Source organism: Dendrobates tinctorius, unplaced genomic scaffold, assembly GCF_039654945.1.
Source record: "Dendrobates tinctorius isolate UK_male_01 unplaced genomic scaffold, ASM3965494v1 ptg000004l, whole genome shotgun sequence".
NCBI classification, from domain to species: Eukaryota; Metazoa; Chordata; class Amphibia; order Anura; family Dendrobatidae; genus Dendrobates; species Dendrobates tinctorius.
In genome coordinates this window covers 17,045,161-17,059,853 of record NW_027361672.1, presented here as the reverse complement: position 1 = coordinate 17,059,853, position 14,693 = coordinate 17,045,161, and the positions used below count along the sequence as shown (strand labels likewise).

The window sequence follows — 14,693 nt, the reverse complement described above, 5'->3', positions numbered from 1 at the left end:
CAAAGAAATGGCATAACACTCCACCCTTTTTTCCTGTCCAGAAATCGGACCTTTTTTTTTAATCGACAATGGGTATGAGGCCTTAGGCGTTAAACCCAAAATGTTTTTGCACAGTGGAGAACGGGGCAGTGATCAGAGGTGCCCCACTCCACGCGCATTAGAAGCTGCCTGTGTTACACAGGTGGCTGTCTCTGACAGTCGTGGCCAGAGCTGACATCCAGTTGCTGCTGTTAACCATTTAGATACTGCTGTCAATCTCTGATACCGGTACTTAAATGGAGTGCTCGTCGATGTTTATATTCACCAGATGCGATCACAGGGCAGCAATGGATCACCATGGCAGCCAGGGCCCTGCTGAAGGCTCCAGTCGCTGCCATTTTGGTACTCCTGTGAAACTAGCTACAGCTTGATAGACCATTATTTTCACTTTATAATGAAAAACTATGTCTACAGCCCATAATGCTGATATGTACACATTAGCTGTATCCAATGATAATTAGTCAACACATTCTGTACAAGTTTGCTCAGGTTAAAAACTTTTTTTTTTTTTTTACGGAAAGGGCAATCAATTGTCCTATTTTTATGAACAGTTCTTGAATTTATGGACAATTGGCAATTCTGCTCCCACGCCAAAAAAAACAAATCCTCATACAGCTCCATTATTCCTAGTCTCATACAAGACCACAAGGCTGTGTGCACACGTGGTGTTTTTGCCACGCAGATTTGTCCAAAAGTCTGAAAAGGATTCCTGATGCCAGCAAAGTGAAAGAGAACCCTGAAGTCTCGTGCACACGTTGCTCATTTCTGACTTGGAGAATTGGTGCAAATTCAAATCTGCAGCACATTGCTGTGTGAGACCCGATGACTCTGAAGAGAGGTGACGTCAGTAACCTTCAGAATCGCCGGGTCCTGGATGACTGTTTACAAAGCCTATGGAGCGTCAGCATGAGGCTCCATTGTCAGATTTGGTGGACTATGTTGGACCTGCAGGGGAAATTTTTTTAAAGTGGTGAACAAGGGAAAGTCTCTGCTTTATTTCTCTGTTTTGGTATGTTCTTTTCAAGTTCCCATTCGCTGGACTACGTCGGATTCCACGGACAACGTTGGATCTGCATGGGATTTTGTTTTTCAATAAAGTGGACCAGGGAAAGTGTGGGGGAGTGTTTATTTAAATAAAGCACTTTTCTTTGTTTCTTTTTAGTAGTGTGTTAGTACCGGGGGCGTCTGATAGACTTGTGAAGGAAGCGGGTCCAGCTTCAATCCACAAAATCAAGTCCTTTATTTCATGATGATCAGACCGAGTCTAAAGGTATTTGCACAAGTTGCGGATTGCTGTGCCGATTTTTCTGCGCAGAATCCGCAGGTAAAATGACCTGCAATTTACACCTGCGGATTCCTATAATGGAATAGGTGTAATAACGCTGCGGAATCTGCACAAAGAATTGACATGCTGCGGAAAATAAACTGCTGAGTTTCTGCGTGGAATTTTCAGCAGGATGTGCACAGCGGTTTTTGCTTTCCATAGGTTTACATGGTACTGTACACCGCATGGAAAACTGCTGCGGATCCGCAGGGCCAAATCAACAATGTGTGCACATACCCTAAGAATGCAACACTCATTCAGAACACGTCCAGTTTCAACTCCTTGCACCCCATATCGCCAATCATGCCTAGGCATATTGTAGTGTTGGTAACGTCAGGGCTGTGGAGATGGTAAGCCAAACCACCGACTCCGACCCCAACGCCTCGATTTCCCTGATTTCTGACTCCCCAGCACTGGTCACTACTGAGCATGTACATAAAGTGCAGCACAGATTCATCTCAGCTAAAAGTCGAGAGCCTTAGGCCATGTGCACACGTAGTGGAAGGTGATGCGCGGACTTGGAAAAATCTGCAGGTCAAAAGATCTGCGGTTTACCTGCGGATTAGCCTGCGGTTTGACACCTGGACAACGGAGAAGGTATAAAACCACTGCGGATTCCGCACAAAGAATTGACATGCTGCGGGTTTGAAACCGCAGCAAATCCGCATGGAAAAATCCACAGCATGTGCACAGCGTTTTTTAATTTCCATTGAATACAATGGTACTGTACAATGCAGCAAAATCTGCTGCGGTTCCGCAGGGCTGAAAATGCTGCGGATTTGCAACAGAATCTGCAACGTGTGCACATGGCCTTAGAGCAGGGACAGGACATTTATAGGACATTTCATAACTCTCCCAAATTCTTAGGAAATCATTTACAGCACATCCTACATTATACTACTGTACCCAATGTATTATATATTTTAGGAGTCGGAGCCGGTCTATTTTATACCGACTCCAAAGTGGACACTAACTCCATGACTCCGACACCCTGGTTGCCATATCTATTATAATCATGGACTCGCTTCATTGACAAGCAATACCAATGTTTTGGGCTTCTCCACACCAGAAACTGGCCTGGTTTCCATCAAGAGTGAGCTCAAGTTTTTGCTGCTTGTATCAGACTAACACCTCGCCATTACTAACCCCAGGGCTGGATGGTAGCTGGGATTTAGGACAATTCACAGCTGACATCAACCCCAAGCCGCATTACCCCGATTGCCAACACACCAAAGCAAGAGAAGAGCCGAGGTGAAGCGGCAGAATTGGCACCTCTATTGCTCTACTTCTGGGGCGGCGGAGGGCTGGGAAGGGGCCAATACCCAGGAGCTTTCCCAGCCCGATAGCAGCTCACATTCATTGAATGTGGAGTTGTGCAATTGTATATCTCACAGATATCTATTTAATCAGTAGCTTCATAAGCTACAAACAGCGATAAATACTCAAGAATGCGAGTAAGGCCTGTTTCACACATCCGGTTTTTAGCTCAGCTGAAATCCGGCAAAATGGCGGAATACGGATCCGCAGGCGGATCGAAACAAACGGGCGTCACCAGACCGTTATTTTGACGGATCCGGAGAAATGTAAAGCAAACCGTGCGTGACAAAGGAGAGGAGAGAAGAGATTTTTCAGCCGCCAGAACCGAGTTTAGGGTTAAATTTCCGGCTGAGTCAATTCCTCCGGGCATGCGCACTGTGAAATGCGGATCTGGCTGGCCAAAAAAACGTTTCATTATCCGTCCAGGCAAGTCGGCGGATGCCAACATTTTGGCGGATCCGTATAAAAACGGATCCAACAGATGACCATCCGTCAAGATCCGCCGGTAATGCAACTCAATGGGAAAAAAAATGGCGGATCCGTTTTTTTTGCAAAACGCCTGATTTTGACTGATGGTGACAGACGGATGTCTGAAAGAGGCCTAACGCCCGCTGCGCTTCTCTGGCCAAGAGATACAGAAACGGTGCAGAACTTTCTGCGTCCAAATACTCAACGTGTGCACAGACCCTACCCAGCAGCAGGGGTGCGGTATTCTCTGCGGGCGGGCGCTATCTGGGTGTCTCCCTCAGGAGCAGGAAAAGCAGAGCCGTCCCGGAGCTGAGGGGGGCAAGGACGAGGCGGTAACACCCGAGAGCTGCACGCGCTCCCGAGATACGCCGAGACCACTGCGGTCACACATGCCGGCGGTAGCGTCCGGTCGTTACTGCTGCAGTCTCCGCCAGTCACACTCTGCCCGCAGCCACAGACGTGGTGCTGTTACCGTAATGACAGGACTAGCGCCGCCCGCCCAGTCACCTGCCAGCGACGTCACCCAGGAGGCACGCTGACGGGTCAGCTGACAGTGACGTCACATCCCTCAGTCTTCCGCGCTCTTAGCTGATCGTTCACCAGTGACGTCATTCTGTGCGGCGGCGGAAGATGGCGGATACTATACCTCTCCAGCCGGTGCAGAAAAGAGCGGCCTATTACACGGCAGACAAGAGTAAGAGGAGGTGAGGAGAGAGCGCCGCCTCCGGTTACTGTACACCTGTCCTGTAGTTCACGTGTGACTGTGAACATGGAGTAGAATGAACGTCTCCAGTCATTGCTAAGCATTCAGTCTCGGGCACAGTGACCGCCAGAGCAGCCAATCACGAGGCAGTTTCCATTTCCCTAAGTCTTTTAGGCATAAGAGCTGGACTGTGATTGGTGGGCGATGACAACCCCTCATCCCCACTCCTGCTGTCTGTACAGTGCAGTGTGTTTCATGCAGTGCCTGTCAGTGACAGGTGGCAGCTGTCCATTACACTGCCCAAAAGTGGCAGGAAAATTACCCAGGTTTACCCACTGATCACCAGGAAAGGGATGGGATTTCTGCTGGGAATATGGAAATCTAATATTCACATTGCTGTTCAAATTGTCACTTATAACAACTCACTGACCGGTGACAGGAGCGACACCTCCTGTACAGTGTTAGTCAGCACATACATCAGCGACCCCCCCCACTGACCAGAGACGGGAGCAAGACCTCCTGTACAGCATTAGTCCGCACATACATCAGCAACCCCCCCACTGACCAGAGACGGGAGCGACACCTCCTGTACAGTGTTAGTCCGCACATACATCAACGACCCCCCCACTGACCAGAGACAGGAGCAAGACCTCCTGTACAGTGTTAGTCCGCACATACATCAGCGACCCCCCCCCCCCCCCACTGACCAGAGACGGGAGAGACACCTCCTGTACAGCGTTAGTCCGCACATACATCAGCGACCGCCCCCCCCACTGACCAGAGACGGGAGCGACACCTTCTGTACAGCGTTAGTCCGCACATACATCAGCGACCGCCCCCCCCCACAGACCAGAGACGGGAGCGACACCTTCTGTACAGCGTTAGTTCGCACATACATCAGCGACCCCCCCACTGACAAGAGACGGGAGCGACACCTCCTGTACAGTGTTAGTCAGCACATACATCAGCAACAACCCACTGACCGGTGACGGGAGCAAGACCTCCTGTACAGCGTTAGTCCGCACATACATCAGCGACCCCTCCCACTGACCAGAGACGGGAGCGACACCTCCTGTACAGTGTTAGTCAGCACATACATCAGCAACAACCCACTGACCGGTGACGGGAGCAAGACCTCCTGTACAGAGTTAGTCCGCACATACATCAGCGACCCCCCCACTGACCAGAGACAGGAGCGACACCTCCTGTACAGTGTTAGTCAGCACATACATCAGCAACAACCCACTGAACGGTGACGGGAGCAAGACCTCCTGTACAGAGTTAGTCCGCACATACATCAGCGACCCCCCCACTGACCAGTGACGGGAGCGACACCTTCTGTACAGTGTTGGCACTCACATACATCAGCAACAACCCACTGACCGGTGACGGGAGCGACACCTCCTGTACAGTGTTAATCCGCACATACATCAGCGACCCCCCCACTGACCAGAGACGGGAGCAAGACCTCCTGTACAATGTTAGTCAGCACATACACCAGCAACAACCCACTGACCAGAGGCAGGAGCAACACCTGTACAATGTTAGTCAGCACATACATCAGCAACAACCCACTGACCAGTGACGGGAGCAAGACCTCCTGTACAGCGTTAGTCCGCACATACATCAGCGACCCCTCACTGACCAGAGACGGGAGCGACACCTCCTGTACAGTGTTAGTCAGCACATACATCAGCAACAACCCACTGACCGGTGACGTTAGCGACACCTCCTGTACAGTGTTAGTCCGCACATACATCAACGACCCCCCCACTGACCAGAGACAGGAGCAAGACCTCCTGTACAGTGTTAGTCCGCACATACATCAGCGACCCCCCCCCCCACTGACCAGAGACGGGAGAGACACCTCCTGTACAGCGTTAGTCCGCACATACATCAGCGACCGCCCCCCCCACTGACCAGAGACGGGAGCGACACCTTCTGTACAGCGTTAGTCCGCACATACATCAGCGACCGCCCCCCCCCCACAGACCAGAGACGGGAGCGACACCTTCTGTACAGCGTTAGTTCGCACATACATCAGCGACCCCCCCACTGACAAGAGACGGGAGCGACACCTCCTGTACAGTGTTAGTCAGCACATACATCAGCAACAACCCACTGACCGGTGACGGGAGCAAGACCTCCTGTACAGCGTTAGTCCGCACATACATCAGCGACCCCCCCCACTGACCAGAGACGGGAGCGACACCTCCTGTACAGTGTTAGTCAGCACATACATCAGCAACAACCCACTGACCGGTGACGGGAGCAAGACCTCCTGTACAGAGTTAGTCCGCACATACATCAGCGACCCCCCCACTGACCAGAGACAGGAGCGACACCTCCTGTACAGTGTTAGTCAGCACATACATCAGCAACAACCCATTGAACGGTGACGGGAGCAAGACCTCCTGTACAGAGTTAGTCCGCACATACATCAGCGACCCCCCCACTGACCAGTGACGGGAGCGACACCTTCTGTACAGTGTTGGCACTCACATACATCAGCAACAACCCACTGACCGGTGACGGGAGCGACACCTCCTGTACAGTGTTAATCCGCACATACATCAGCGACCCCCCCACTGACCAGAGACGGGAGCAAGACCTCCTGTACAATGTTAGTCAGCACATACACCAGCAACAACCCACTGACCAGAGGCAGGAGCAACACCTGTACAATGTTAGTCAGCACATACATCAGCAACAACCCACTGACCAGTGACGGGAGCAAGACCTCCTGTACAGCGTTAGTCCGCACATACATCAGCGACCCCTCACTGACCAGAGACGGGAGCGACACCTCCTGTACAGTGTTAGTCAGCACATACATCAGCAACAACCCACTGACCGGTGACGTTAGCGACACCTCCTGTACAGTGTTAGCACATACATCAGCAACCCCCCCACTGACCAGAGACGGGAGCGACACCTCCTGTACAGTGTTAGTCCGCACATACATCAACGACCCCCCCACTGACCAGAGACAGGAGCAAGACCTCCTGTACAGTGTTAGTCCGCACATACATCAGCGACCCCCCCCCCCACTGACCAGAGACGGGAGAGACACCTCCTGTACAGCGTTAGTCCGCACATACATCAGCGACCGCCCCCCCCCACTGACCAGAGACGGGAGCGACACCTTCTGTACAGCGTTAGTCCGCACATACATCAGCGACCGCCCCCCCCCCACAGACCAGAGACGGGAGCGACACCTTCTGTACAGCGTTAGTTCGCACATACATCAGCGACCCCCCCACTGACAAGAGACGGGAGCGACACCTCCTGTACAGTGTTAGTCAGCACATACATCAGCAACAACCCACTGACCGGTGACGGGAGCAAGACCTCCTGTACAGCGTTAGTCCGCACATACATCAGCGACCCCCCCCACTGACCAGAGACGGGAGCGACACCTCCTGTACAGTGTTAGTCAGCACATACATCAGCAACAACCCACTGACCGGTGACGGGAGCAAGACCTCCTGTACAGAGTTAGTCCGCACATACATCAGCGACCCCCCCACTGACCAGAGACAGGAGCGACACCTCCTGTACAGTGTTAGTCAGCACATACATCAGCAACAACCCACTGAACGGTGACGGGAGCAAGACCTCCTGTACAGAGTTAGTCCGCACATACATCAGCGACCCCCCCACTGACCAGTGACGGGAGCGACACCTTCTGTACAGTGTTGGCACTCACATACATCAGCAACAACCCACTGACCGGTGACGGGAGCGACACCTCCTGTACAGTGTTAATCCGCACATACATCAGCGACCCCCCCACTGACCAGAGACGGGAGCAAGACCTCCTGTACAATGTTAGTCAGCACATACACCAGCAACAACCCACTGACCAGAGGCAGGAGCAACACCTGTACAATGTTAGTCAGCACATACATCAGCAACAACCCACTGACCAGTGACGGGAGCAAGACCTCCTGTACAGCGTTAGTCCGCACATACATCAGCGACCCCTCACTGACCAGAGACGGGAGCGACACCTCCTGTACAGTGTTAGTCAGCACATACATCAGCAACAACCCACTGACCGGTGACGTTAGCGACACCTCCTGTACAGTGTTAGCACATACATCAGCAACAAGCCACTGACCGGTGACAGGAGCGACACCTCCTGTACAATGTTAGTCAGCACATACATCAGCAACAACCCACTGACCAGTGACGGGAGCAAGACCTCCTGTACAGCGTTAGTCCGCACATACATCAGCGACCCCTCACTGACCAGAGACGGGAGCGACACCTCCTGTACAGTGTTAGTCAGCACATACATTAACAACAACCCACTGACCAGAGACGGGAGCAAGACCTCCTGTACAGTGTTAGTCCACACATACATCAGCGACCCACTCCCCCCCACTGACCAGAGACGGGAGAGACACCTCCTGTACAATGTTAGTCAGCACATACATCAGCAACAACCCACTGACCGGTGACGTTAGCGACACCTCCTGTACAGTGTTAGCACATACATCAGCAACAAGCAACTGACCGGTGACAGGAGCGACACCTCCTGTACAATGTTAGTCAGCACATACATCAGCAACAACCCACTGACCAGTGACGGGAGCAAGACCTCCTGTACAGCGTTAGTCCGCACATACATCAGCGACCCCTCACTGACCAGAGACGGGAGCGACACCTCCTGTACAGTGTTAGTCAGCACATACATTAACAACAACCCACTGACCAGAGACGGAAGCAAGACCTCCTGTACAGTGTTAGTCCACACATACATCAGCGACCCACTCCCCCCCACTGACCAGAGACGGGAGAGACACCTCCTGTACAGTGTTAGTCAGCACATACATCAGCAACAACCCACTGACCGGTGACGTTAGCGACACCTCCTGTACAGTGTTAGCACATACATCAGCAACAAGCCACTGACCGGTGACAGGAGCGACACCTCCTGTACAATGTTAGTCAGCACATACATCAGCAACAACCCACTGACCAGTGACGGGAGCAAGACCTCCTGTACAGCGTTAGTCCGCACATACATCAGCGACCCCTCACTGACCAGAGATGGGAGCGACACCTCCTGTACAGTGTTAGTCAGCACATACATTAACAACAACCCACTGACCGGTGACGTGAGCGACACCTCCTGTACAGTGTTAGTTAGCACATACATCAGCAACAACCCACTGACCGGTGACGGGAGCAAGACCTCCTGTATAGCGTTACTCTGCACATACATCAGCGACCCCCGACCAGAGACAGGAGCGACACCTCCTGTACAGTGTTAGTCAGCACATACATCAGCAACAACCCACTGACCGGTGACGGGAGCGACACCTCCTGTACAGTGTTAGTCAGCACATACACCAGCGACCCCCCCCCACTGACCAGAAACGGGAGCAAGACCTCCTGTACAGTGTTAGTCCACACATACACCAGCGACCCCCCCCCCCCCACTGACCAGAGACGGGAGCAAGACCTCCTTTCCAGTGTTAGTCCGCACATACATCAGCGACCCCCCCACTGACCAGAGACGGGAGCGACCCCTCCTATACAGTGTTAGTCAGCACATACATCAGCAACAACCCACTGACTAGAGACGGGAGCAAGACCTCCTGTACAGTGTTAGTCCGCACATACAACAGCGACCCCCTCACTGACCATAGACAGGAGCAAGACCTCCTGTACAGTGTTAAGCCACACATACATCAGTGACCCCCCCCCCCCACTGACCGGTGACAAGAGCGACACCTCCTGTACAGTGTTAGGCCGCACATACATCAGTGACCCCCCCCCCCCCCCCCCCACTGACTGCTGATGGGAGCAACACCTCCTGTACAGTGTTAGGCCGCACATAGGTCAGTGACCCCCACTGACTGCTGATGGGAGCAACACCTCCTGTACAGTGTTAAGCCGCACATACATCAGTGACCCCCCCACTGACCGGTGAAGGGAGCAAGACCTCCTGTACAGTGTTTTAGGCCAAACATACATCATCGACCCCTCACTGACCAGTGATGGGAGCGACACCTCCTGTACAGTGTTAGGCTGCAAGTTCTTCAGCGACCCCTCACTGACCGGTGATGGGTGCGCCACCTCCTGTACAGTGTTAGGCTGCAAGTTCTTCAGCGACCCCTCACTGACCGGTGATGGGTGCGCCACCTCCTGTACAGTGTTAGGCCGCACATATATCAGCAACCCCCCACTAACCAGTGACGGGAGCGACACCTCCTGTACAGTGTTTTAGGCCGTCCATACATCAGCAACCCACCATTGACTGGTGATGAAAGCGATACAAGTGGTACTTGAATCCATACATCCTCATAATCTCAAAAGTCTAAGTTTTCAGAATTATTAAGTTTTAACACAGCTATATTGCAAATTTTGTATTGCTACTAGTGATGAGCAAGTATACTCGTTACTCGAGACTTCCCGAGCATGCTCGGGTGGCCTCCGAGTATTTTGGCGTGCTCTGAGATTTAGTTTGGGTCACCGCAGCTGCATGATTTGAACCTGCTAGACAGCCTGAATACATGTGAGGAATGCCTGTTTGTTAGGGAATTCCCACATGTATTCAGCCTGTCTAGTAGCCGCAAATCATGCAGCTATGGTGACAGATACTAAATCTCCGAGCACGCCAAATTATTCGGAGGACACCCAACCATGAGTATACTCGCTCATCACTAATTGCAACATGGGTACAAGATCAGAGCCACCATTAGTACATGAATAAGTCACCAAGCTAGGTACAGCTATCACTTTCAATGTCAGGTCAGCCCCATATACAATTGTATCACATGAACCTACAACTCCCCTAGTCTTTAACACTGATTTTGGAGATACAGCAAGTTGTTGTTACCAGCAATCATCAGACTGCAGACCAAACAGGAACCACAGTACTGATGAGACATAGTCAGTATCGCAAATAATTACATCCAAGTACCTTATAGGTGACATCTTCTCTGAAGTGGTTCCCATCACTTTTTGTCTCCATGTTGCACAGATGCCATGATGTGATGCCCAGAGCTCGTCTCCTCAGACGTCCCTCTTTTCCATCTTCAGCTGCGATTCCCGACACCGCGCCCACAAAAATTTAAGTATCATTATACTGCCCCATAAATAAATTTCCCATGCTGCACGCCTGATTAAATAATTGCTTGTGCTTCCTGCATAAAATATCCCCCCACACACTGCTCTTCTCCAAAATATCCCTTCTCATTGCCCCTCTGCAAAAGGTCCCACACACACTGTGCCTTTTCAAAATTTACCCTAAACTCACTCCTCCGACCCTGTGCCTTTCCAAAATATCCCTCACGCACTGCTCCACTCCAAAATGTCCCTCACGCACTGCTCCGCTCCAAAATATCCCCCGCCCACTGCTCCGCTCCAAAATATCCTCCTGTCCACGGCTCCATGTGCTGTAATTTTTCATAAGAATTTGGGAAAGTTCTGAAATGTCCTATAAATGTCTGCTCTGTTCCTGATCTAAGGATCTGGGCTTTTAATTGAGATGAATCTGTGCTGCACTTTATGTACATGCTCAGTAGTGACCAGGGCTGTGGAGTCCGAGGTGAGATGAATCTGTGCTGCACTTTATATACATGCTCCGTAGTGACCGGTGCTGTGGGGTCGCAGTTGAGATGAATCTGTGCTGCACTTTATATACATGCTCCGTAGTGACCGGTGCTGTGGGGTCGCAGTTGAGATGAATCTGTGCTGCACTTTATGTACATGCTCAGTAGTGACCAGTGCTGTGGAGTCGTAGATGAGATGAATCTGTGCTACACTTTATGTACATGCTCAGTAGTGACCAGTGCTGTGGAGTCGTAGATGAGATGAATCTGTGCTGCACTTTAGGTACATGCTCAGTAGTAACCAGTACTGTGGAGTCGTAGATGAGATGAATCTGTGGTGCACTTTATGTACATGCTCAGTAGTGACCAGTGCTGTGGAGTCGTAGTGGAGATGAATCTGTGCTGCACTTTATGGACATGCTCAGTAGTGACCAGTGCTGTGGAGATGAATCTGTGCTGCACTTTATGTACATGCTCAGCAGTGACCAGTGCTGTGGAGTAGTAGTGGAGATGAATCTGTGCTGCACTTTATGTACATGCTCAGTAGTGACCAGTGCTGTGGAGTCGTAGATGAGATGAATCTGTGGTGCACTTTTTGTACATGCTCAGTAGTGACCAGTGCTGTGGAGTAGTAGTGGAGATGAATCTGTGCTGCACTTTATGTACATGCTCAGTAGTGACCAGTGCTGTGGAGTCGTAGATGAGATGTATCTGTGCTGCACTTTATGTACATGCTCAGTAGTGACCAGTGCTGTGGAGTCGTAGATGAGATGTATCTGTGCTGCACTTTATGTACATGCTCAGTAGTGACCAGTGCTGTGGAGTCGTAGATGAGATGTATCTGTGCTGCACTTTATGTACATGCTCAGTAGTGACCAGTGCTGTGGAGTAGTAGTGGAGATGAATCTGTGGTGCACTTTATGTACATGCTCAGTAGTGACCAGTGCTGTGGAGTCGTAGATGAGATGAATCTGTGCTGCACTTTATGTACATGCTCAGTAGTGACTAGTGCTGTAGAGACCTAGTTGAGATGAGGCTGTGCTGCACTTTATGTACTTGCTCAGTAGTGACAAGTGCTGTTGGGTCGTGGGAGTTGGAAGTTTGGCTTTCTGACTCCACAGCCCTGGTAAGATGTACCACATTGATATAGCTCATTGGAGACTGTCTTTTCCAGCCAAACATAAATGTATGTAAGTTATGAGGGCGTGTAGATCCATGCTATAATTTACACCAATTTTTAGCTGACATCCCTTGTGTTTAAAGGGGTTTTCCTCTTTCATATCACACAAAATAGTTAAATACCATTTCCCTCATGTCCGCTTTCCATCAGTACCATTTGTAAAATGTTCTTTTATTATGTTGGGATGTTAGACGATTTAAAGATATAGCAGCATTTTTTTCAAGGAAATTTACAAAATTTATTTTTTTAGGGACCTATTCAGTTTTGAAGTGTCTTTTGGGGACCTATATATTGGAAAACCACAAAAGTGCTATATTAAAAACGGCACCCCTCAACATATTCAAAGCTGCTGTTAGTTAATTAACTCTTCAGGTGCTTTTCAGAAATTAATGCAAAGTGGTATGAGAGGGAAAAAAATGTTACTTTTACAACCTAAATGATACTAACTTTAGCTCAAAAGTATCTGACAGACTCTAAGGCTATGTTTACATGTTGCATTTTTTATGCATTTTTTTCTGCAGGCAAAACCTTCTCTCTTGGCAGTAAGAAAATTGCTGCACAAATGTAGGTGTTAGACCTACCGGTAATTATGTTTCAAGGCATCCATCCTGACAGCACCATGGAGGGCATCCTCCTCCTCCTTACAGGGACAGGAAAAGCACACAAGAGGTTAAAAGGTCCCACCCCACCGCACTTATCTCAGTGTTTTAACAAGCACCACACAATGGATAATGCAGTATAACACTTTATTGACCAATATCATGTTACATCATATGACATATAGGGCCCGTTACACACAGCGATCTCGCTGGCGAGATCGCTGATTTTGTGACACATCAGCGATCTCCAGCGAGATCGCTGTGTGTGACATCCAGCAGCGATCGGCCCCCCCGCGTGGTATCGCTGATCGTGCTGGATCGTCCTGGCCCGTTTTTTCATCGCTGGTCTCCTGCAGCGGGAGCCAGCGATGAGCGACGCTGCACGCTGGTTACCAACGTAAACATCGGGTTTCTAATGCCCGCGGGGCCCTTAGAAACCCGATGTTTACCCTAGATACCAGCGTGCACTGCAGGCAGGGCGGGAGGTGGAGGCAGAGCGGCGCACAGACAGGAGTAGCTCTGCTATTTGCTACTCCAGTCTGTCAGACCGGAGTAGCAGATAGCAGAGCTACGCCAGTCTGTCTGCGCCGCTCTGCCTCCACCTCTATGTGACAGCTCACCAGCGATCAGCTAACAATGTCCCAGCGATCACATCGACATCCACAGCCTAGACAGGGTGAATACATGTGGGAATTCCTAACAAACAGGCATTCCTCACATGTATTCAGGCTGTCTAGCAGGTTCAAACCATGCAGCTGTGGCGACCCAAACTAAATCTCAGAGCACGCCAAAATACTCAGAGGCCACCCGAGCATGCTCGGGAAGTCTCGAGTAACAAGTATACTTGCTCATCACTCGTAGCAATACAAAATTTGCAACATAGCTGTGTTAAAACTTAATAATTCTGAAAACTTAGACTTTTGAGATTATGAGGATGTATGGATTCAAGTACCACTTGTATCGCTTTCATCACCAGTCAATGGTGGGTCGCTGATGTATGGGCGGCCTAAAACACTGTACAGGAGGTGTCGCTCCCGTCACCGGTCAGTGGGTTGTTGCTGATGTATGTGAGTGCCAACACTGTACAGGAGGTGGCGCACCCATCACCGGTCAGTGAGGGGTCGCTGGAGAAGGGTCGCTGGAGAACTTGCAGCCTAACACTGTACAGGAGGTGTCGCTCCCATCACTGGTCAGTGAGGGGTCGATGATGTATGTTTGGCCTAAAACACTGTACAGGAGGTCTAGCTCCCTTCACCGGTCAGTGGGGGGGTCACTTATGTCTGTGCGGCCTAACACTGTACAGGAGGTGTTGCTCCCATCAGCAGTCGGGGGGGGTCACTGATGTATGTGCTGCCTAACACTGTACAGGAGGTGTCGCTCTTGTCACTGGTCAGTGGGGGGGTCACTGATGTATGTGTGGCTTAAGTTAACACTGTACAGGAGGTCTTGCTCCCGTCTCTGGTCAGTGAGGGGGTCGCTGATGTATGTGCGGACT

The 14,693-nt window shown here is 50.7% G+C and overlaps 1 protein-coding gene across 2 annotated transcripts in view; it reads left to right on the top strand.

Moving 5' to 3' along the window:
* The first annotated feature begins 3,496 nt into the window (after window positions 1–3,496).
* Window positions 3,497–14,693, top strand: part of ATP9B (ATPase phospholipid transporting 9B (putative)) — a 478,099-nt gene continuing 466,902 nt past the window's right edge. The window contains exon 1 of one of the 2 annotated variants that reach the window (XM_073566404.1): window positions 3,497–3,852. In XM_073566404.1, coding sequence (XP_073422505.1) covers window positions 3,779–3,852 — 74 coding nt within the window. In that variant the 5' untranslated portion in view covers window positions 3,497–3,778. The remainder of the gene's footprint in view (window positions 3,853–14,693) is intronic. The other variant, XM_073566400.1, reaches the window with a different exon arrangement.